The sequence below is a fragment of the Schistocerca cancellata genome, chromosome 5, assembly GCF_023864275.1.
Source record: "Schistocerca cancellata isolate TAMUIC-IGC-003103 chromosome 5, iqSchCanc2.1, whole genome shotgun sequence".
Lineage (NCBI taxonomy): Eukaryota > Metazoa > Arthropoda > Insecta > Orthoptera > Acrididae > Schistocerca > Schistocerca cancellata.
The window spans coordinates 159,066,711-159,092,709 of NC_064630.1; the positions used below are offsets into that span (position 1 = coordinate 159,066,711).

Consider the following 25,999-nt stretch of genomic DNA (forward strand, 5'->3'; position numbering starts at 1 on the left):
CTAGTGCCGACATTGTGCATGCTCTGTTGCCTGTGTCTATGTGCCTGTGGTTCTGTCAGTGTGATCATGTGATGTATCTGACCCCAGGAATGTGTCAATAAAGTTTCCCCTTCCTGGGACAATGAATTCACGGTGTTCTTATTTCAATTTCCAGGAGTGTAGTTAATGCAGTTCTCATCTGTTTCAGAGTAAGTTCTCGGAAGTCCTCGTCTGATAGTCACAGCAAAGACCTCAAAGACAACGGTTGTGCTAAATGAGTTTTGTGTTGATTAGGCCAAGCAGCAGTTGAGGACTGACGTGCTTGGGGCTGTGTTTGGTCCTATGTTTGAGGCGATGTCCCACTAGTTGTCAGCAATCCATGCCGTGTGCCTGGGCAGCTGCCATGTTTGCCCGAGATAGGCTTGCCGGGGCGGGACTAGCCCGACCTGTGTTTGCCCGAGCTTGTATTTGATAGCAGCGTGTCTTCGATTGTTAACTTCCGTTTGTTCAGCAGCGGTCCGAGCACACAAATACCTGCCCAGCTTGATATGCAGCAACCAAGTGCTACGTTGGTGACACTCTTAGAACGCAAATAAAAACTTTTTCTCCTTTGCTAGTCGATTAGTGGCTGCTATAGGCTGCTCTTTTATATCTGCACTGCTATAATCTATGCTAGTATCCAAAATTTTAATGTCGTCGAAAAGTGAGAGCATATTTACCGAGCAGAATATCGTAAAGGCTTAGTAACAGGATAAAGCTTAAACACAGGATGTTCACAGTTTAAAAAAACTTCTTACATAAACACGACATGAAACCGGACAATTCCTTCCATAGGAACTAAACAGTTGATGGAGGACACAGTTAACGTTAATTGTCACGCATTACCGATGTCAACTTGCTCTACATTAAATGTTCCTATATCTCTACCGGCAATCGGTCCATTTCCCGGAAAAGAGCGGTGCAGAAATCTGAAGATTTTTGAATAATTCAGTAGGCTTCAGTTCTTCTCTTCAGTGCATTGGAGACATGCTCTATAATATTCAGGTAAATCTAGTGTCCGCGTACGTTTTTGCACTTGCCTCATTTTCATCCACTATAGTAACTAAAGAGCATCCGTTCTATCACCAACAGATGTCAAATCCAGTGTTTGACGGGCTACCATTTTCATGCAGATTAGTCAGCTACTACTTGTAAAACAGCACTCAAAGAAGCACCAATACAGCATCAAGACGCCTGAAACACTGCCTCCCTTACAGGACCCTTTTAAGCCAACGACTAATTCCTGTTATGTGGAAGATGAAGCTTTAATAAAGAGCAGATAAGGATGGAATGTATAAATAGCATGTGCATACCGTGCCCAATGGCCTCGTATCCGAAACATGTTTCACCATACCATAACCTCCACGCAGTTTTTGTTTTGTTCATTTCTTATGCGCAAGATGTACTCCCAGTGCATACAACTGTCAGCATAGCATTTTTCGTTCTATCCCTGGCATATACAGGGTGAACCAGAACTTTCAGGGGTTGTTCAGGGATACCTTTTGAATAGTTTGGTATAAGATAGCCATGGTCTCCTGTGGCTAGTTGGTTTGGACAAGAAAGTATTTTAACGGCGGTCCTGTTTCATAGGCAGCCAGGACGTCAAACACACATGAGCACACAGCTCTCATTGATACTGTGGAAGTACACATCTATTCTCAAGCCATTGTAGTTCTGTGATGTTTTAACTTCTGGTACATCTAACGATGCATGTCTATTGATGCGAAACCGGTAGCGACCTTGTAATAAAAGTTTTTTTAACAGCCAGTGAGGAAGATTTTATTGACCATGTGGAATTTTGGCTGCATTTGCCCGGCCTTCAAAATAATTAATTCCTTAATCGCTTTCTAGGAGAATTAGTTGGTTTGGTTATATGGAAACCTCAGTATAATAGCTAACTTTCTGTACCTAAACTTTGCAAATAGTTTCAAGATGCTGATATCTTTGGGTCACAATATTTTGTTCTGGGTGTAGACTTAAACCTTTTCATGTATATAATGATGAACATGCAACCATAGGCTGCCAAGAGGTTATCGGAACCAACGGGCTAAACGAGATTTCCTCCCATATCATTCGTGTAACATGTGTTAATGGCGTCGTCACTCATCATGATCAGTGACATGCAGATCATTGATTTTTCGGGTGCAGTAAAACCTGAACAGCTTACATCAAGCTGGCAGCTTTTTCAGTTGACGATCTCCACTGAACATGTTAGTTATTTCATAAAATACATATTTACAAAATACACAAGTCGTTCAGTATTAAAAATATATTCAGCCATTCCAAGCTCCTTCCTTTGTAATCTAAAAAGAAACCAGAAAACGAATGTTATTTTTAATTTAGTTCAGTCATTGGTAGTAATCACAAATTCTGTGTTTACGTGCTATAAGGGGATGAGACATAAAATGTTCGACGAGAGTCAGACCGACACTTTTTAAGAGCTTTGCCATATTGATATGGACTGTCAAAAGTAGATAAAAAAAGAAAATAATTAAGAAAGGGGGCTACAGGAAAGCGGTATGGGCACGCACACATCTGGAACCAAACACTGTCTATTTTTGAATCGGTGACCTTCACTATTGCACATGAACTAGTTCCGTAAATTACGGGACTTTGTGTACGAAAGAAAACGTGACCTCTTTCACAGTGCGCTGACGCTTGTGTAAATCCCGCGATGAAACAAAGCGCCCCCCCAATCGGGTACACTCATCGGCTCGTTAAGACGAGCTGGACGGTGATTGGCAGCTGACTACTCTCTTGCTGAGAGCAATTGACGTGATGAATACAGATCGGGACCACTCCTCAGGTACTGCGTGTTGCAACGCTCCGCCGCCTGAGCTACCTGGGATAAACAATGCAAGCAGAACAGTCGTGACACCTGGTCTCTCTCGCCTTCGTGATAGGTTACCGCGATTTACAGCGTGGAGCTTCGCAACGCAACCACCAGGGCGCGAAAAGTCACTTCTGTTTCCCACGGGCAGTAAGTCTTGGTGCAATTTAGATTGTTTCAGGTGTGCTGGCGATGGCTGTATGGCGTCTTTTCGGAATGCACGTTTTTCAACAAAGACATTGTGCATATATGTCATTGGCCTTTCTCGGTATTATACTCGGAAGTCTACTGAATCCACAGAGTTCCAGAAGTGCGGTTTTATTGGTGACTGAGGATAGTGTACTGAGCAACATTACAACAGTACTCTCTCGATTTGCAGGCTAAGAATACTCCCAATAGCTATTGGGAGTAGTACGTTTTTAGGCTAGTTAGTACCTCTAAGTGCTTGTGGCAAGAGAGAGTCATTAATGCTTATTTTCCCTCGACAGTAGGTCAGGTGTTGAAGTTTGGACGCGCAAATGCAAAACGGTTAGTCTATATTGATAAGCGTAAGTGCATTTACGACCGTGCATAGAACATCAGGCAGTAAGTTACGTTACGTGTTTGCTGGAAGTCTGCTAAATACGGAGAAAAAATAACTAACACACTACTGGGTACCTATTAACGTCCCAATGATCATATTGTCTGCACTTACACCCGTAACACCCTCTACATAGAGTGGACCAGAAAACAAACTTTCAGAGATTGTTCAGGGGTACCTTCTGAGTACTGTGGTACAAGCGACCCACGGTCTCTAACAGTTCGTTACAGAGTAATAATGTAATTATGATTTATTCGATTTGCTATTCAAGCCGTTGTGCTTCTGTAATATTTTAATTTCTTGTACAGATTCAAATGGTTCAAATGGCTCTGAGCACTATGGGACTTAACATCTATGGTCATCAGTCCCCTAGAACTTAGAACTACTTAAACCTAGCTAATCTAAGGACATCACACAACACCCAGCCATCACGAGGCAGTGAAAATCCCTGACCCCGCCCGGAATCGAACCCGGGAACCCGGGCGCGGGAAGCGAGAACGCTACCGCACGACCACGAGCTGCGGGCTCTTGTACAGATCACGTGACGATGCATCTCTATAGATGCAAAACCAGTAGTAACTTTTTAATGAAACTGAAACATATTCATAACATCAAAGAAGCCTGTAATATGCAATAACCAAAATGTACAACACACAACAGAAGCATGAATAACCCTCAGACAAGACACGTACACCTTTATCACAGTGTGTTCAGTCTGTTCTTTCACTGTACTGTACAGCACGTAGCAAATGCAGAGCTAGTTCCCCTTCAAAATTTCGACTACCACAATCACGCACTATTGACTGTCTTAAACGCTCAAGAATTTCAGGAATTTTTCATATTATTTCCGCGGCTACACTAATCCTAGCAATCGTTTCCGCGCGAGTATTACCCAGACTCGCGCGAACTAGGCTGTCCACATGCCCCAGGAAGAAGTATGCACTATGAAATAAGGGTATTACACTGAACACTGTAGAGCATTGCAGAGGTTCTCCAACTGTATTGGAAAAGCACTTCAGCATCGAACGAAACAGACCATCTGGCCTGAAACCCAGGCATAGGTGTTTCAATCAAATGAAACTATCTGGTTAGAGACCTTTTGAAGCCACTGCGCCGCCAACTTGTTAGCGCATCAACTTAGTGAGTAGAAGTCACAGGTTCGAATCCCGGCCTTTGTGTAAATTTTCAATCATCGCTTCAGTCTGCGTATATAGATCATAGATGTTTGAGACTAAAAGTTCTCTAGAGCTATATACACGGTGAACATTAATGAAACTGACAAACTGCAGGGACGAATTCCTGATTGGAAATGGAGGAAAAAAGGCCCTGTGCACGTTGAACAAGAGTCCGGAAATGGACGGTGTGTGTGCAATGACAACAAAACGTTCCACAACACAGTAAAGAGCTGCACCGGATCCACGTCAAAACAGAAGTTCAAAGTGGCCTCCATGGTATGAATGCACGGTTTCATTCGACACATCATGGATTGCCGCACTCTTTCGCACTTTCCGGACCCTCTCCGAATAGTGTCATATGCGTCGTGAACAAGCTGTTTAAGGGTTGCACATCAGGAAATAGTTCAGCATACGCAACGCTTTTCAGATACCCCGAAAGCAAAAATCCAAGGGAGTTAAGTCCGTTGATCTAGCAGGCCATGCTATAGAGCCTCCGCGTCCTATGCAGCGTCTGGAGAAGATGTTCTTGTTGTGTCGGCGAACTGTAATGTGGAACTGGGATGGTGTTCCGTCATACAGAAACCACATAACCTGTCGCACTGCTAATGGCACATTCTGAAACAGACTATGTAGAGTATTCCGCAGGAGGTCCAGGTACGTTCCTCCGTCGAGGCGTTGTGGAATAATAACCGGTCCAAGTAAGTGGTCGCCATGAATTCCTGTCCACACACTGCTGCCGAACCGATGCTGATGAGGCGCGTCAACAATTCCCCGGGAACTGTCTGTAGCCCACAGATGACTATTATGCAGATTGATAATGCCATTTCTGGTAATGACTGCTTCGTCGGTAAAGGGGGCTGATGACAGAAATGCAACGACGCATTTCCAGTTATTTGCGATGGTCTGGTGCAAACACCTTCGACGAAATTCTTCCAATAGAGGGAAAACTGCTGCTGATAACTCTTGCACTCGTTGCAGGGGATAGGAACAGTAGCGGCTGTCATACAGGATTCACACAGTCGTACTTCGGCTTACACCACCTCCCGGGAACTTGCACTATGGTTCATTTCGGTATCCTGTACAACGCGATGCTGTATTAGGTGTAGCCACAGTCCGCCTCCTCCCCACCTTCGTCTGTCTGAAAGGGTTAATGAGCACACAAACAACAAAAAGGACTTGAAATGTTGTGTGATGTGGTTGGTGTTTGTAAAGGTACTTGCTTTGGTGTAGCCTTGTTGCCTCTTGACCGTTCCATCTGCTTGGCCGTACAAAAATGGCTCAAATGGCTCTGAGCTATGGGACTTAACTTCTGAGGTCATCAGTGCCCTAGAACTTAGAACTACTTAAACGTAACTAACCTAAGGACATTACACACATCCATGCCCGAGGCTGGATTCGAACCTGCAACCGTAGTGGTTGCGCGGTTCCGAACTGTAGCGCCTAGAACCGCTCGGACACTCCCGCCGGCTTGACCGTACACAAACACCATCTCGGCTTGTTCCCAACATGATTACCGGACCATTTTGCTGCTTACAAGAAGCTGCGTCAACCACACAGCCTGCAAGGATCGCACGCACAAGTTTAGAGGAACTTTCATTCGCCAGCGCCATCTAACGTGGCAACGATGCACTTCCGGACATATGTTCATAGAATCTTTTTTCCTCCATTTTTCAGTCAGGTATCCGTCCCTGCAGTTTCTACATTTTATTTATGTTTACCATGTAGTTTCACTTTTTTTTATCTCCTCCTGCAGTAATAGAGCACCCGATGCATCAGTAAGGCTGAAAATTCCCGCGCCAAGAAAGCGCCGGTGGACGGCACGTAAACACCTGGACCGTCCAGGGGGAGCAAGGCTAGTTCCGCACTGTGAGCCGGTAGATCGGCGCAAGTTGGTGGTCCCGGGGGTGGGCGACTATTTATCTGGGCGCAGCAGCTGTGGCGGGGGCGGTGAGGGCGTCGGAGGCGGCGGTATTGGCGCGCGTGTACGCGCCGCGATAACGCCGTGTCGCAGCCTCTTAAATCTGTTGACACACCGTGTTTGTGCTGGAGCGGCTGCGCTGCTCGCAGCCACCAGCCGCCAGCCACCAGCCACGCTTGCTGCTCCCGCCTCCCGCCTCGCCCCGTGCTCTGCTGTGGTGGTGTTTCTCCAAGCCTGCTACAGCGACCCCAATTCCCGATCCGGTGCAGCTTCACGCAGATAAGCCGCGTCGCTCCCGCCAGCTACAGGCTGCCACCCAGCCGGGACACCGAGTATCGCTTCGCTGTGTACAGGCGCACCCAGGGACACCGAGCAGATGGCTGCCGACGGCGAACCGTACGTGGTAGCATTCGTCACACGTCCCCGCTCTACCGATTACGCCCCTGCATTCCTCTCTGATCTGTGCTGCTCAATCGTCGTTGACGCTAAATATCGGGACTGTCATTTCCTTCGTAGTGGACGATGTCTGTACTGGATCGACTGACTAAGTCTCCCTATCACATGATAGGTCAGAAAAGATCGGAATTACAAGCTTGATAGAAACCACTCTGTCAGAACGCTAGATCGGATCCACCGAATTATCTCCACTCGCAAAGTGCATGATCTGTGCATGTGTTAAACCTCTGGTGAACAGCGTGAAGATACGAGATGAGGCCCCCTCTTCACACAAAGTAGGGAACTTTCTCCGACATACCTTCTTAAAAGTGCCTTCGAAAATTTAGAATAGAACTTACCTATTAGTTTTGGTTGTATTGTTTCTATGTCCACCTCCCGACAAAAAAAAATGGTTCAAGTGGCTCTGAGCACTATGGGACTTAGCATCTGAGGTCATAAGTCCCCTAGACTTACAACTACTTAAACCTTACTAACGCCGGCGGGTGTGGCCGTGCGGTTCTAGACGCTACAGTCTGGAACCGAGCGACCGCTACGGTCGCAGGTTCGAATCTTGCCTCGGGCATGGATGTGTGTGGTGTCCTTAGGTTAGTTAGGTTTAATTAGTTATAAGTTCTAGGCGACTGATGACCTCAGAAGTTAAGTCGCATAGTGCTCAGAGCCATTTGAACCAATTTTGAAACCTTACTAACCTAAGGACATCACACACATCCATGCCCGAGGCAGGATTCGAACCAGCGACGGTAGCAGCAGCGTGGTTCCGGGCTGGAGCGCCTAGAACCTCCTCCCGACAGGGTATGATTTGTATCAAGGGTTGGTGCACGAGAATAAAAATCACCACTGCTCCAATATGGCCTTCATATGTACCTACAAATTTCACTCGTACTATTTCTTATTTCAACCATCAGTAAAGGATATTACAAAGGAAATTGGGGCGCGAGCGGGATTTCAACGCGATCTCCGCCTTCGCAGTTCAACACCGGGACCACACAACGACGACACCGTAGCTACAGAATTCAGCACGATGGTGCAAATTCTGAACTTGGAGCGTTCACTGTTTCTATTTTTCTTTTTTTTGACAGTTCGGCACACCTTCTTCCTGTTTTCATGCTAGATGTGTGTACAGTTTTTGACCGGCTATCCAGTGGACCCTCTTACGACTAAGATGGTGGGGATGCGATGGGGACATTCGCTTGTGTGATCTCCAGGAGCGGCTCCCATACGTCGTTGCGGACTGCAGCGAGCTCTCGCTAATGTCTGTGGTATCAACTCGCTTAGCCGACTTTGGAGAGGCACCGCGATCGCTGTAAAATGCCACAAACAGCATTACCCCGAGTGGTAAGGTCGAGGATTGAAGGCCGCCGGCAAACAATTTCAATTTACGAGGCATTTTCGTGAAATATCATGACGTATTTAGCCCAAAACGAAACTGCATCATTCATTTTGAACCGGTGAAACGTAGTAAGTGGTCTTACCAGGTGCTGAAAGTGACTCCACCGAAGGCACGGCTTTCGGCTAGCTGGTAGACAGGGGGACCCTGGGCGTCGACTGGACGCGCAGTCTCCAGTTACGCAGGCGGCGCTCGGTAAACCCGCCGTGTTGGCACTGGGCGCTCCCGCTGCTGTTTGCCGCATCACGCGCTGCGCGCAAACACGCGCCCGATTCTCATGTAAAATTGTTCCCGGAGAACCGCTGCTCCACTTAGCGCTCGCCGCCACTACTGTGCCTGCTGCCTATAAACAAGTGCCGGCCAGCATTCCTCGGCTCCGGCCTCGTCAGGGAGAAAGGCGGAAAAAAGAGCAGAAAAAGGGAAAGGGCGAGGCTGCGCGGAGGCGGCGCTCTGTCAATATTTAAATCTACGTTAAAAGAAGTGAAAGACCCGTGAGATTGCACAGTCGCTCGCTGTTTGACGTCGCGCGCTGTTACAATATTTGAGGAAATCATTTCCACTCTGCCTGTTGTTTGCTGCTGCCTCTGAACAGCAGAGAGAGGAAGAAAGGTCGGAAAGTTATGAATGGAACTAACAACTTGCACCGTGAATGGAATCGGCGTCATGAGTATAAGCCACTCACTGCTATCACCCAAGTTGCAACGTGGGATTGAGCGTGCTGGGTTAGTGGCTAGTATGTGAGATACGTTTTCCGTCTGAACATCCTGCGTTACATTCCTTGCTGTTTCAGCAGATTAAATCAGAAAAATACATTAACTTTTCGATCGACACTCCTCTAACTAATTCTGCTTCCATCCTCAATCAACTGAGCTATTGTAACACTTGCAATGAGACGTCGACGGAACGTTAAAAATCAGGTGACGTCATTATCTTTCAGATGCATAAAATCAAACTACTGAAGGTAGACATACTAGAGTGAGATGACTATAATCTAATCATTAGGAGGTAGAACTATAAAATAGAACTTTGTGTGTCACATGTGTTCCTGATGAGAGACAGAGAGAAAAAATAAGGTAGGGCAAATTCTCTGTGATCAGGTGAGGAAACTAACGCTATTCCTTTAACGAGATAATTAACGAGCTGTTCATATGTACAGTAGTTGGCTAGTGTAAGGCACTTCTTTTACTTTATGGTGCTATACAATGACACCGCGACTACAACAGGAACAATGCCGCTTCGTTTTCATATTTTCAAAGAAATATCGAATGCCGTATCGGGCCATTACACTTGGGCTAGCAACTAGCGATGAATTTTTGTGTAAGAATGAAATTACTTATCTCGCATATTTTCTCTTCGTATGGACCATTTATTGATGTTAATATCGCAGTTTCCGGAGTCGTTGGTCCGTTTCCTTCTCGAAACTTAGGAATGCAGTTTTACAAAGTCTGTCAGAAAGGAATTGAAGCCACGCTCGCATACTAAGAAATTATTTGTCCTGGCTTATTAGAGCGCGACAGTTTTTCGAGAAACAACTTCATCCTTCCAGCGAGATGGGATAATATGGCACTGTACTACATTGACAAGCAGTATTAGAATACAGAACAAGATGTGATTGGAAGGAGTTCATGTGTGTGTCAGTAGTCCGCAGGGGGTCACCAGGTAAACGCTGCTTTGTTTGCAGTTCGATCTGACTATGGTGTGTGTAGGCCCAGCAGTGGCATGCTACAGGAGAGAATGAGAGAGAGAGAGAGAGAGAGAGAGAGAGAGAGAGAGAGAGAGAGAGAGATCACATGTTTCAACAGGAATTTCTTGGGTGTCAAGTATCAAAGGTTTACTACCATCTGATGTTTTTGTTTGGGGATTAGTGTGACATCCAGTCTGTCAGTCACGGGACCCAAACAGACACTCTTGGAACCATCCCGTGGCATGGCCACTGACATATGTGTCACTTCGAGAGGCCCCAAGTGACCAGTGTGTATGGTGGCACGAGGGGCCAGCAATGGGTGGAAGACAGTGGATGGTGCATGCTTCACAATCGAAATATTTTTAGCAGTGAAATTACGTGTGACGGATGTTCCATCACAGTTTTCCTTGCATGATTGGAATGAAAAAAAATCACAGTTGTTTAAATATTCCACATGTCACCTTCTGTCCTGTAAATAGTTTAACTAACCAGTATTCCATACATTGCTTAAATTGTTTAAACAATATTCCCTACACTGCAATCGATTTCTCTCCAAATTGACTATTACTGAATCTCTTTCCCGCCAGTTTTGGGGTGGTGGAGGGGAGGGGGAGGGCTCTTTGGTTTCCCAGGGGGATTTAAGTAATTGATTGATTTAATTCATCAGTCGAGCAAATTGATATTAAAAGTGTGATTGTATCAGTGAGGAGTGTTCCCAGAAGGATGGGAGAGGACGAGGAGGGGGAGGTGGAGGGGGATGGGAGGTGGAACAATAGGTATGCCCCAGAATCTAGGCAATCTGCACTAACAAATTGTGCTCATGCCTCTGTTGCCCCACTACCTATGTAGTTATACATAACACCATTCCTTCTTGTTGCATTATTTTCGCACAATCTATTTTTAGCGGGTGCTCTAATTAATTCTCCTACTTAGAAATAAATCTCTGGATCATGCTGCATCCTTCCTCGAACCAGGGTGGTTTTTCACCCATAATTGTGTTTTAATTATTTGTTGTGTTATTTGATTTGGCGGCTGATCCCCGCGGAGGTTCGAGTCCTCCCTCGGGCATGGGTGTGTGTGTTTGTCCTTAGGGTAATTTAGGTTAAGTAGTGTGTAAGCTTAGGGACTGATGACCTTAGCAGTTAAGTCCCATAAGATTTCAGACACATTTGAACATTTGATTTGGAAGTCTGTAGATAGTGTCATTTTACGAAATTTGTAGGCAGATATATACTGTGTGGCGGACCGAGGCTTGAACTAGGAACATTGCCAATTATTAGTAATGCTCTTATCGGTTGAGCTGCCTAGGCACGAATCATGATCCGCACACATTTCGTGTGATTTTTTACGTTTCTAGAAACAGTTATAACATCCGAGAATAACTAACTATGTAGCAACATGTTTTTCTAAAGATAAGTAGGAAAATATCAGAGTGAGTCTCTGTTGTTTACTGTGTTCACACGATTATTCTTACCTACGCTTGCCTTAAGTGGTCGTTGCTTATCTAGCTGAGGAGAAGCTTGAGTTCGTAGCTGCCGATGCTATAGGCCTTACGGTTTGTGGCTCCATCAAGGCACCGGGAAACCGCTAAAATGCTAATGGCGAATTTCATAAACGTCGAACCGGATCCGAAACAGGGTATTTAGCACGCATAAAGTTTCTAATTAGCTCTCTGAGGCGCAGAGCGTTTGCCGGCGGTGACGCAGCGTCTGCGCGTCGGGGAATATGTTTCGCCGGCGACTCGTGGGATAAAGGCGTTAGTGCTAAAGCCGCGCCCGAATGGCGCCCGGCCGTCTTAAATTCGGGCATAAATTCCCTTTATGAGCGTCGCGGCACTAAATCCGAAACCAATTCTTAAATCGTAGCGAACGGAACGACGAACAGAAAAATCATTCGGTCGTGTTCGGCGACACTTGTCCTTTCCCCTTTTACTTAAAAGCGCGGCCGTAAAAGGCGAACGTAGCTGTCAAGGGCAGGACGGGGCTCCCGTTATCAGCACTGTGTTTCTCTCGCGCGGGCGCCCTGATTGATGGCGGCGCTCAGGTGGGAAGGAAGTGCGCGTACTGCAGCGGTGCAGGGCCGTTTATGCGGACGGTTAGTACAGCGGCGGAGATCGAGAAATGGTGGCGAGTGGGGGCGACTCTTAAGACGAGCGAGCGTAACATTAATGAGCTACATAGCGCGCCGGCGCGGCGTGGCGCGGTGAGGGATTCGCGGCGGTCGCCCACGCAGTACGCTACGCTGCCTCGCTAACGAACCCGTCCAATTTAGCGGACAGATGCGTCTTTATGATTAGGTCCGTCCCCCTAATGAGCCGGCACATATCGTTAGCGACCTGCCGTGCCGCCTCCAGACGTATGACGCCTGCCCGGGCTAACGGCCTGCGCTGTCCGGCCGGCTTTCCTTTCTCACGCCGGCAGCTGGCGTCCACCCGCCTCGCTACTTCGGACGCTGTCTTGGCGGGTAGACTGGAAGTACGAGTCTGCCGGCGACATTTCTGATGTCCGCGTTACGTCAGCACGGCTTCTCACGCTGAAAGTGAGAACAATGCAAAAACCAAAAAGGTCTTGGCGACAGGGAGGATATTAGAGTCACAGTGTGTGTGTGTGTGTGTGTGTGTGTGTGTGTGTGCGTGTGCGTGCGTGCATTTGTGTGTGCGTGCGTTTGTGTGTGTGTGCGTTTGTGTGTGTGAGAGAAATAGGTAGAGAGAGAGAGAGAGAGAGAGAGAGAGAGAGAGAGAGTACTGACACAGCTGCGGAAGGATGAAGTTTACAGTGGTCTTGTGAAGGGAGGAATCTAGTCATTCGCATCTTCTGATTCGGAGAAACAACAAGAAATCTATGAGGGATGTTCAGTAGGTAATGCAACAATTTTTTTTTTTTTCTGAAGGCATATTGGTTTTATTCAGGATTTCAATACATCATATTATTCCCCCCCTCTTTTGGCTACGAAACCCTATTTTTCAATATAATCTCCGTTTATTGCGACGGGCTTACGCCACCTAACTGGGAGGGAATATATGCCCTAACGGTACCACTCTACTGGTCGGCGTCGTCTTGCTGCATCAATAACTTCCCCGCCATCCACATACTGCTTCCCGCGTAGTGCATCCTTCGCTGGGCTGAACACATGGAAGTCGGAGGGTGCGAGATCCGGGCTGTAGGGTGGATGAGGAAGAACAGTCCAATGAAGTTTTTTCCTTTCGGGTACGCAGACTTGTGTAAGGCCTTGCGTTGTCATGGAAAAGGAGAAGTTCGTTTACATTTTTGTGGCGAAGAACACACTGAAGTCGTTCCTTCAATTTCCTGAGGGTAGCACAATACACTTTAGAGTTGACCGTTGCACTATGATAGCGGACATCAAACTGAATAATCCTTTCAGAATCCCAGAAGGCTGTCGCCATGACTTTACTGACTAAGGGTGCGGTTTTGAACTTTTTCTTCAGGTGAGCGGTGGTGTGGTGCCACTCCATGAACTGCCGTTTTGTTTCCAGTTGGAAGTGATGAACACATGTTTCGTCCCTGTGACTATGTTCGACAAAAAATTATCACCCTCAGCCTCGTAACGCACAAGCAATTTCGCACAGATGGTCCTCCGTTGCTCTTTACGGTCTTCCGTTAGGCGTTGAGGAAACCAGCGGGCACACACCTTCGAGTAACCCTACTGGCGGATGGGTGTATCAACATCAGCAACAGAGACACCCAATTGAGTAGCGATGTGTTTGATTGTGGTCCGTCGATCACTTCGAATGAGAAATGATGCGCACGTTCTAACATTGCTGCAGTCACAGCAATGTGCGGCCGGACGGCACGCGGGAGATTAGATAGGTTTGTGCGCTCTTGGAGGCATGATGACAGACGCCTCGCCCAACGATGCATCGTGCTTTTGTTCACTGCCAGGTCTCCGTTCAATTCAAATTCTAAAGGTGGCAGGGATAAAATACAGGGAGCGAAAGGCTATTTACAATTTGTACAGAAACCAGATGGCAGTTATAAGAGTCGAGGGACATGAAAGGGAAGCAGTGGTTGGGAAGGGAGTGAGACAGGGTTGCAGCCTCTCCCCGATGTATATTGAGCAAGCAGTAAAGGAAACAAAAGTAAAGTTCGGAGTAGGTATTAAAATCCATGGACAAGAAATAAAAACATTGAGGTTCGCCGATGACATTGTAATTCTGTCAGAGACAGCAAAGGACTTGGAAGAGCAGTTGAACGGAATGGATGTTATCTTGAAGGGAGGATATAAGATTAACATCAACAAAAGCAAAACGAGAATAATGGAATGTAGTCGAATTAAGTCGGGTGATGTTGAGGGTATTAGATTAGGAAATGAGATACTTAAAGTAGTAAAGGAGTTTTGCTATTTGGGGAGCAAAATAACTGATGATGGTCGAAGTAGAGAGGATATAAAATGTAGACTGGCAATGGCAAGGAAAGCGTTTCTGAACAAGAGAAATTTGTTAACATCGAGTATAGATTTAAGTGTCAGGAAGTCGTTTCTGAAAGTATTTGTATGGAGCGTAGCCATGTATGGAAGTGAAACATGGACGGTAAATAGTTTGGACAAGAAGAGAATCGAAGCTTTTGAAATGTGGTGCTACAGAAGAATGCTGAAGATTAAATGGGTAGATCACATAACTAATGAGGAAGTATTGAATAGGATTGGGGAGAAGAGAAGTTTGTGGCACAACTTGACCAGAAGAAGGGATCGGTTGGTAGGACATGTTCTGAGGCATCAAGGGATCACCAATTTAGTATTGGAGGGCAGCGTGGAGGGTAAAAATCGTAGGGGGAGACCAAGAGATGAATATACTAAGCAGATTCAGAAGGATGTAGGTTGCAGTAGGTACTGGGAGATGAAGAAGCTTGCACAGGATAGAGTAGCATGGAGAGCTGCATCAAACCAGTCTCAGGACTGAAGACCACAACAACAACAACAACACAGAGATACAAAACATTGAATAGGTTGGGGATAAAAGTTGTACGTTGCCGGAGAACGTCGATAGAAATAGCGGCCTGAACTGCAAATTGAGCTTCGGATTATGTCTTGATATAGTGAAAGAAGTGTCAATGATGTTATTCACAGGACGGAAAGGCGGAAGCATACTTTCCTTAATGTTCGAAGGCACTTTACGTAAAAACAAAATATTTGGTAAAAATTTATAATTTGCTCCGTAACTATAATTTAACGTAGGTAATAACAGTTTCACGCGCATGTAGTACATGAAACACGACCTGAGTAAGCGAGAGCAATCTGTCAAGGGGGTATCATTGATCCACCACTGCTATGAATAAGCGGGAACGTTTTTCCGAGAGAGGGAACTGGTATTTCTTTTAATCCATTTTGACAAATGGAATTCTTTGGCGTTCACCAGTATTTGTTAATAATATATGTTTGATATATTCGAATGAGCTCTCTTTACTGTTGTTTGTATGTTACCTAAGTCTGAAATCGATAACGTATTGTAAGGTTCCCTCTAGCTTTGAAAAACAGGTTACCTATGAAAGTAAGTGCGAATATGCTCTGGTAACAATATCAGACTGCACAAATGTTATAGCACATTACCTAGACTTGGCTCAACGATTTTTCTAATGAGCATAGTAAAAAAAAATTGAATTAACGTGAATCCGAGTAACACTAACAAATATCGCACATGAAAATGTGTAATGCAAAGTGGCTAATACTCCCGTGCTGTGGGTACATTACAACAGAGTGCAAATACAAGGCACCGAATACTCGTAAAATAAATAGCTGCGACTCTGGCCACTGCGTGAACACTTACACTTACCTTACAAGCTGAAAAATCATACAAAAAAACAGAAAGAACTCTATTTACAGCAGCCGAATCTGTTTTTGATGTCAGCTACTGAAAGATATCTGTAAGGTTTTACCAATTTCGAATGCCAGTATTACGTTTCGCATCGAGTGATCGCATGCTGAGTGCAAGTCAGCGTAAACTCTTATGAGTAGGAAAGTGGCTGTCAAGAAAATAATGATTTGAAAGAACACTTATGCAAATTCACATAACTGACTTCAGAAAAGTAACTAAATTACAGTAGAACTTGCAATAGGCCTATTAGTGCTCAGAAATCATATGGCACGCAGAGTTTCCACCATGTAAGAAAATCGGACAAAGTATGATCACTGCAAAACATTTGCATATGTTCACTGACGAGGAGTGTGACGAAATTAACTGTTCTACCATTCTTATGAATTAACAGCAGATTCTGTACCGAGCCTCGAAACACAGTCTCCTCACAAAGACTGGATGTTCACATGTGAAACAGGCGTCCAAGTCATGAAAGTTTCAGTAAGCATCGAGAAATTAATTATGCATGATCCATACGTTCGCTGTGAATGAAAAACAAAATCGGATTGCAAGTGTGCCCTTTTCGCAGACAGCCAAACTACCTCTTAACAGCGCGCTCTACAGTAAACTGCAAGCCTTAGCATCACGCGACGTAACAAGTCTTACTCATAGCACGCCAGGACACTCACAGCTTATCCAGACTTGCGACACAGCACTCCCAGTGAGGCGGGCTGTGGCCTGATAGGCCGGTTCAGCCGGAATTCCACGAATACTTCCTGAACACGTAACAGTCTCACCCAGAGATAACTTATGTGGTTCACAATCGATAAACTAGGTACTGATTTACATATTTGTCGTAACTAATACAAGAAAATGTTGAATAGTGAAAGTAATAAATAAAATATAGGACGTTGAAAATGTAACAGTCAACTTTCAATACTGTACATATAGTTTGGCAATTATTGAACTACATGAAAAAAACGAAAATTAGTTACAACTACGGCGTGCACCTATTTTATTCAACGTGTAAACATCACTACAGATATTCGAATTTAGGTTATGACACGTTCGATACGCCTGCCATCATTGGAGATGATGTTACGCAGACGAATTAGCGAAATTCTGCATGAACCGCTGAGTATGTGAACATCGATGCTGTTGATGACCTGAATGGCTGTTTTCAGCTCAGCAATGGTTTTGGGGATGTTGCTGTACACCATGTCTTTAATATAAAAAAAAAAGCACTCTGTCTTCACACCACGAGTGGACTACCTAGACCATCCTACCGCCGTGTCATCCTCACTGAAGAATGCGGATAGGAGGGGCGTTCAGCACACCACTCTCCCGGTGGTTATGATGGTATTCTTGACCGAAGCCGCTACTAATCGGTCGATTAGCTCCTCAATTGCCATCACGAGGCTGAGTGCACCCCGAAAAAATGGCAACAGCGCACGGCGGGCTGTATGGTCACCCATCCAATTGCCGACCACGCCCGACAGCGCTTAACTTCGGTGATCTTACGGGAACCGGTGTATCCACTGCGGCAAGGCCGTTGCCATCTTTAATATAACCCCCACACAAAGGCGCTGCATGTGCTCAGATCCGGAGAATATGGCTGCCAATCGAGGCCCATGCTAATAGCCTCAGGACACCACAGAGCCAGAGTGCTCCTCCAGGACATCAAACACTCTCCTGCATCGTGGGGTTCAGCTACCTCTTGTCGAAAGCAGGGTCACTTTGAATAACGGGGATGAAATCATCTTTCAGAACCTTCACGTACCGCTCGGTAGTCACCGTATCATCAAGGAATATCGCACCGATTATTCGGTGACGGGTCATTGCACACCATACATTCATCCGTTGAGGATGAAGAGACTGCTCGATCGCGAAATGCTTATTCCCAGTCCCCCAAATGGCACCAATTTCGCTTATTGACGATCCCATCCAAATGAAACAAGGCGCGTGCGCATGAGCATACTAATTCCCATCAAGCCCAGCGGCCAACCGTGCAGTTTGAAAATCCTAACGCAAACCGTTCAGAAGTTATGACGATTTGATTTCATTGTTGTTGTGGTCTTCACTCCTGAGACTGGTTTGATGCAGCTCTCCATGCTACTCTATCCTGTGCAAGCTTCTTCATCTCCCAGTACCTAGTGCAGCCTACATCTTTCTGAATCTGCTTAGTGTATTCATCTCTCGGTCTCCCTCTACGATTCGATTTTTACCCTCCACGCTGCCCACCAGTACTAAATTGGTGATCCCTTGATGCCTCAGAACATGTCCTACCAACCCCTTCTTCTGGTCAAGTTGTGCCGCAAACTCCTCCCCAATTCTATTCAATACCTCTTCATAGTTATGTGATCTACCCATCTAATCTTCAGCATTCTTCTGTAGCACCACATTTCGAAAGCTTCTATTCTCTTCTTGTCTAAACTATTTATCGTCCATGTTTAACTTCCATACATGGTTACACTCCATACAAATACTTTCAGAAACGACTTCCTGACACTTAAATCAATACTCGACGTTAACAAATTTCTCTTGTTCAGAAACGCTTTCCTTGCCATTGCCAGTCTACATTTTATATCCTCTCTACTTCGACCGTCATCAGTTATTTTGCTCCCCAAATAGTAAAACAAGGCACTATTTTAAGTGTCCCATTTCCTAATCTAATTCCCTCAGCATCACCCGACTTAATTCGATTACATTCCATTACCCTCGTTTCGCTTTTGTTGATGTTCGTCTTATACCCTCCTTTCAAGACACTGTCCATTCCGTTCAACTGCTCTTCCAAGTCCTTTGCTGTCTCTGACGGAATTGCAATGTCATCGTCAAACCTCAAAGTTTTTATTTCTTCTCCATGGATTTTAATACTTACTCCGAACTTTACTTTTGTTTCCTTTACTGCTTGCTCAATATACAGATTCAATAGCATCGGGGAGAGGATACAACCCTGTCTCACTATCTTCCCAACCGCTGCTTCCCTTTCATGCCCCTCGACTCTTATAACTGCCATCTGGTTTCTGTACAAATTGTAAATAGCCTTTCGCTCCCTGCATTTTACCCCTGCCACCTTCAGAATTTGAAAGAGAGTATTCCAGTCAACATTGTCAAAAATAGTTCAATAATTGTCAGCCTGTATAAACAGCAGATATAAAGATCACGTGAAACGTGTACTATCGTATTCATTGAGGTCTGTATTCTTGATTCATCAGAGACGATATCTGTGACGTGGTCAGCCGTCATTTCAGCGAAACGCGGTGTACTGCAGGCAGACTGCTTTGCGTCGCCCGCCGCTGGTGCTGTACTTTCCGTGGTCTCAGCGTCTGCCGCTGTCCGCTCGCAGACGATCGCGTCGCGCTGACTGGCACCCGCCGAGTACGCAAACGCGGCGGCGACCTTCCGCGCTTGTGTAATGCGAATAGCTAATGACCTCGGCGCGCACTGGCCACATGCGAGCTGTACAAGGCATCCCGCCTGCGCCTTTCAGATTTTATCCGCGACAGCCACGGCTAGAAAGAGCTGCGCGCAGGACTCGTTTGCGTTTCGACACACGTCGCTCGTACTCATTGACGTGACAGGTGGCCGCTGGCGGAGGTGCCTCGCGATATCTTCATGCGAGGTCGCATCCGCCGCAGCTCGTTAGCCAAGTACAAATGTCTCCGCAATCGCCGTCTGGAGAGCCATTCCAGACTGCACAAATATGCGAGCGCCGTAACTGACGTATTCCGCGCGAGACTGTACTTACTTAATTCTGCCACGGAGCACTCTCGAGCGCTGACATAGCTAACTCTGGCGCACCATTCTAATTACTGTAGTGCGGAGCTTGTGCAAAAGAAGATAAGAGCATACTCTAGAAGAGCAGTGTTTCCGAAACAAGTGAACACCATCACAGCTGGCCACACGTAAATAGATGGAACAGAAGCTGTTTCACATTACCTCTGTCAGGATAGTAACAAGATTACTGATGTGTTTCTCGAAGGTGTTTGATTAGATTACCGACCACGTCAGGCTCGGTTGCGTGATAAACCACACCTATCTAAAGGGCGTGAATTCAGCCCTAGGGATTACAACAATGAATAACCTAAATTGGATCGATCACTTAGATAATGTTGTTGGAAAACCGAACCAGAGGCTGTGATTTATTGGCAAAATACTCAGCAGATAGAACATATGTGGTCTATAGTACGCCTGTCCTAAGATTGTCTGTCCTCTTCTGGAGTACTGCTGCGTGGTATGGGATCCACATCAAATCAGATTGACAGAGGACATCGGAAAAATTCAAAAGTGGGCAGTTCGTTTTATATTATTGCCAATTAGCGGGGAGAATGCCACGGATATGATACATGAATTACGGTGGCAATCATTAAAACACTTTGCGGCAGGGTCTGTTAATGAAGTTTCCATCACCAACACTCTCCACCGAATGCGAAAAATATTGTTAGCACCTACCTAAACAGGGAGAAGCTATTATCGTAAGACAATAAGAGAAATCAGAGCGCGAGCGGTAAGATTAAAGTGTCCGTTTTTCCCACGCGCTGTTCAAGAGTAGAGTGGTGGAGAAATTGCTTGAAGGTAGTTCGATGGACCCTCTGCCAGACACTTAGTTCGGAATTGCAGAGTAATCGTGTAGATGTAGATGTTCTTGTTACGCCACTAATTGTATCTTTACACTCGACGGCATTTACCTATGAATGCGAAGCGTACTGAGAACTACTGCAATTCGAATTCAACATTAGTTCATTAAGTGTAAGCATCAATTGGAGTATTATAGATGGTACATCTCAGACACAAAGCAAATCAATTTTCGACAGCAGGCGGCAGAAATATTGTCTCATCGGCAGTCAAATAGTCCTCATGGCGGCGTCAGTGGCCAAGTTTTCATCACATTTTATTTTCTCTGTGTCCGTCGGCGTATGTAAAACAGCAAATACATAGATCCTGTGATTTGTCTTCATGACTGAATTCGCTGAATGACTGCCACACGCAATCTATCCATCCAAGCACATGATTCGAGTTTTGTTGGGAACCGTGTTTGACCTTCTAGGACTAGGATAGTGAGGTAATAGTTGTTAACGAATAAGTTTTCGACGCAGGTGTTCTATTAAGTTTAGCGACTGCCTTGTTACTTTAGAAAGTGAACTGTGTGTTGAACGCGATCTGTGCCCGTTTAGAATTTTAACCGAGGAATACCGCAAGACAGTCTAATTGTATTCATTTAAAAAAAAAAAGAAAGATCTGATCGACGGTAGCTATGACTTGAATGCCCATGTACTTAGCTGCATGTAGTGATTCTGGAGGTTCGAGTCCTCCCTCGGGCATGGGTGTGTGTGTTTATTCTTAGGATAATTTAGGTTGAGTAGTGTGTAAGCTTAGGGACTAATGACCTTAGCAGTTAAGTCCTAGAAGATTTCACACACCTCTCTTTTTTTTTCCTGGAGCCATACTCCGATCTGTGGAAGTCTTACCCGTCTCTAACGGATGGCTTGCATGTTAATGTTGAACCAGAGCCACAATATGACTTAAAGGGTTCATATACGGATAGCATCGCCACAAGTACCAGGGGGCAACGTACACGCATTTTCGCTATCATTTTACTCTGAGCCGTTCGATTTAAGACGCAGAAACTTCCGTAACTCTACGATAAGCGTAAGGTACTGTTGCTGATAACCTCTCGGTGTTTACTTACCTCACAGTAAATCAATAATTACTGCCGACTGAAGTACTGAAAAGAAAAGTTTCTATGCACTAGAGTTTCTGTATTCGTAGTTTATTAAAATAATTGTTTGTTTTTCTTTTTCAGATGGTACAGGCGATCCAGGTACTTCGGTTTCACCTGCTGGAACTGGAAAAGGTGAGTTATGTTTCACACATGGTAATCCACGCTCTTAGCCTATATTGTTAAGCTGTAGCTGTATGATAACTAATTTCAGAGTTTGTAAATAAATCAATAAAAATAGAAATGCGTTAGAAGAAGCAGAGAGAAATGACAAGGAGGTTCAGTTATGTTTATGATGAGATTTCCCCCGGTGAGTTTCAAGAGGAAGTAATAAGTAGCGATGAGTGGCACGCAAGTACTTGAGAAACTTAGTGAACGACCGCAGAGTTGATTACTTCAAGAAAACAGAAAGCCATTACTCCGCGACAGACCAGGGAGGACAAGCTGCGCACGCAACTGTTTGCCGACGCCGCGCCGGTGATGAGGAACGACGCCCGCCCTGTAGCCACAGCAGCCAGCCAGCCAGTCCGTCCACCTGCAGCGACCGCCTGTCTGCTCTGGAGAGACGGCGGCGTTCGTGGGCGCCCGCAGCCCGCACGCGCGTGTGGGCAGCCAATTGAACGGCTCGAGAGCCGTGACGTCACAGTAGGACAATTGTTGCCCACGCCGTGGAAATCACGCCGCCGCCAGCGGCACAGGATGTGTCGTATTAGACACACGTGCCGGCCGGAAGCGAGCCCGGGCGCCCTGTTTCGGCCTTCCCTTCCTTTTACTTGGACGCATCTGGACCACGCGAGGACGTCCCATCTTGACTCGGCTTTGTTATTCGTGGTCACATTAACACTTGCTAGACGTGCGCAGTATTAATTCTACGTTATTCCCGGGATCAGAGTTCCGAAGCCCAGTACGCTACATAACTGTGGTGCCACTGTTGTTGTTGTTGTTGTTGTTGGTGGTGGTGGTGGTGGTGGTGGTGGTGGTTGTTTTGGTATTCGTGTTCAGTCCTAAGACTACCTGATGCAGTCTTCAAACTGCTCTATAATGTGCAGCTCTCTTCATCTCCGAATGACAACAGCAACCTATATCCATTTCAACCTGCTTACTGTATTCAAACATTCATCTCACCCTATAACTTTTATTTCTCACATTTCCCTCCGTTACCAAAATTGCTTTAATGCATCCGGATATGTCCTGTCAACCGACATATTTTGTTGTACCCCAATTCGATTAAATACGTCATTATTAAGTGCATTTGCAAACTTCGAAAACGATTGTACAACTGCTACACGATTGACTAGTAACATATGAAAATTTGTGCCGGACCGGTGCTCGATCCCAGACTTTTACGCTAGGGATCGCCTTAATAGCTCTACCATCCGAGCACGCTTTCGGGGCCGGTCCAAACTTACATATGTTCTAGCGCAGGGGTGTCCAACCTAAAAAAACAGAGGGATGGCGGCCCAATGAAGGAATAGCTTGCATGGCGGGGGTTTCAGATTGAAGATATTTAATTTATCATAACATTACATAGAAGGAATTTTATGGATTTTTTTTATTTTATGTTTTTATTAAGAGCGTGTGTCCGCGCTGCTACTTGATTTGGGCTGCGTAGAGACCGCGGGCCGCGAGTTGGACAACCCTCTTCTAGTGTCTACGTCTTATATAGTGCTTGCATTTAAATCGAATGATTCCTACACAGGGACATTGTTACGCTCGTCAGATTGCCTAGCTTTGGCATGAAATACAGTAGCGCAGTGTCTGTATTTTACAGTGTCTGCAAAGTTCGATGCGAGTCCGAAGGAACATTGCATCAGGCTATACAGTCATTGTAAAATACAGATACCACCCTACCGTACATCCTCTTAGTTATCTGAACACCTATCACATTTTCGGCATTCTCCTGAGTCACCACGTTTCTCTTCTTGCCTGTACAATTACTCGCCCACGTTTCGCTTCCGTACAAGGCTATACTACACACTAGTACCGCCATAAAACACTTCCTGATATTTTATGTTCGATGCTCACAAACATCTGTTTTTCAGAAACGCTTTGCTTGCTATTGCCAGTATACACTTTATTTACTCTCTATTTGGACCATAGTCATTTATTTTGCTGCGTAAGTAATAGAACTTATCTACTACTTCTAGTGTCTCATTGTCTAATGTAATTTCTTTAACATCTTCTGATTCAGTTCAACTACATTCCATTATAGCGCCATACAGAGACACATCGTCTCACGGTAGCGACTGCTAAGAAGAGGAAGATAACGTTGCTGACTACCAGAGTTTTCCACGAAAGGCAAGAACTCAGGTGGTAAACATAGTCTCAGTTCGATAAACCGCCATAAGGATTTATTTAATAGCAGGTTATAGCAGAAGGAGAAAATTAAGTTATGGGTCAAACTCAGGAGAGCTTATGTTGGCCGGCCGGTGTGGCCGTGCGGTTCTAGGCGCTTTAGTCTGGAACCGCGTGACCGCTATGGTCGCAGGTTCGAATCCTGCCTCGGGCATGGATGTGTATGATGCCTTTAGGTTAGTTAGGTTTAAGTAGTTCTAAGTTCTAGGGGACTGATGACCTCAGATGTTAAGTCCCATAGTGCTCAGAGCCATTTGAACCAAGAGCTTATGTTGAGTTTGGGAAAGTGTGAGAGATGCACATACGAAAAGATGTTTTCAGTTCATCCGCAGATCTTTTCGGATACCTCAGTTGCTAGAACGATCCCCCCGAATCGCATAGATCTGATCTCGAACCGGGTTCATGTAGAAAGTTTTCGGTGTTCCCGGCCTACTGATTTGTCCCCTCTCGAGATAAAGTTTCAGTTAGTAGCGTGTAGAAAATGAATAGCGGAATCGTCGAATATATCCCCATGAATCGGCTTATTACTACCACGACCATGCTAACTTTCAGTTTCCTGATAACATGCTATTCAGATTTGAAGTAGTTTTTCCTTTTATTTTATGGATAAGAGAAGCGTCAGTTTAGTTTTAAACATTTCGTTTCAGAATGGTATTGACGATTTTCTTGAAAGATTCAAAACAACAGCTTCAGTTTAGAAATTACGTTACGTATCTTTCACGGTAGTACAGATTCCTTTGCTTTCCAATGTTTCAAATGAACTTTTTGTATTACGCTTACCATTTTCTTTTATATGTAAAGTGCATCGTATTGCAGAATTAAAATATCTCTCTTATACAAAAAGGATAATCTGAACAATATGTAATGAAATAGCGATTTAAATTTACTCGATTTACATCAATAGTTTCTCATTTGTTTAATATACAGTTTAAGCAACTAATACTTGCCTGAAACAGACACTAAGAAATTTGAGAGAGTATATAGCTATAAATCACGTGTTTCCGCGCGAAAGTATTTGTTGTACGGGGTAATGTCATGTTTTCGAAAAGCACCAGCCAGTTAACTAAATTCAAGACAACTACACGAAGTTAATACTGTCCTCCATATAGTATAGAGCTAACTGCGCCTGTTTATGTTTCACCAGTGTTTCGTCGATTCTTTTTCTAAAACAGCCCCTCATACATCAGACCTACTGCTACGGCGAACAGTCGCTTCCCGTGACGAATTAAATCATCAAAATAATCATTATTGATGACTGACTGATGTGTCTTGTACGTCTACATTGACAAAGATACCGTAACCACCACCCCTGTCATCACAGTCATACGAACATCTACCTACGCAGAAAGTATTACCTGAATGGAACTAAGCAGACATTGCAGGAACCCTACTGTGCCCTCTGAGCTGAGAAACTGGCCTACTTGCGCATGCACCTAATTACAATTTGTCTGAGAAGTGCGTCTGGTGATCACGTCAGAGCGCAGGCAGGCTTCATTTGAGTTGTATGAAGGCGTCGCGATCGCCGAGAAGCTGCGGTGTAAATTAGCGCGGGGGCGGGAGGCGGTGCGGCCCGGCGTGGCGTGAATGCGGGCGGCGGCAGGGGGCGGCAGCTAATATGACAGCGGAGTGACGGCCGCGCCGGGCTCAGCCCGAGATGCGGGGGCGGGCGGCGCTGCCTCAACTTTGCTGCTTTGCTCTCCGGCGCTCGAGGATGCGCCGGAGTTGCGGTCCCGTTCTTAGCACCGTGTGTTGGTACAGTAATCTAATTTAGCGCAGACAACATCGCCGGTTGCTGGAAATATGGCGAACTCGTTTACGCCACGAGAAATGAGAGACAGCATCATTCCGTATTGGTCAAAGAATTGGTCTCGTAATTCATAACATAACCCGACCAAGTGTCGTGTGAGCCTGTCATTGCGCACAGAAATTTGTTGTGCTACGAAGGGCCAACATTCTACAGTGCGTCCATTTCGTTTTTTAGAGAAGGTATACAAATGAACGACGGGAGTAAAAGCGCTCTGAGTATTCAAGATTTCATATAGTTGCAAACGATACCAAGGTAGTTTCGAGG

The 25,999-nt window shown here is 45.4% G+C and overlaps 1 protein-coding gene and 1 pseudogene across 1 annotated transcript in view; one reads left to right on the forward strand and one right to left on the reverse strand.

Moving 5' to 3' along the window:
• Window positions 1-25,999, forward strand: part of LOC126188414 (homeobox protein homothorax-like) — a 383,268-nt gene that overhangs the window by 160,892 nt on the left and 196,377 nt on the right. Inside the window, exon 5 of the mRNA XM_049930017.1 lies at window positions 21,658-21,708. Coding sequence (XP_049785974.1) covers window positions 21,658-21,708 — 51 coding nt within the window. The remainder of the gene's footprint in view (window positions 1-21,657; window positions 21,709-25,999) is intronic.
• Window positions 17,294-17,411, reverse strand: LOC126189245 (5S ribosomal RNA; annotated as a pseudogene).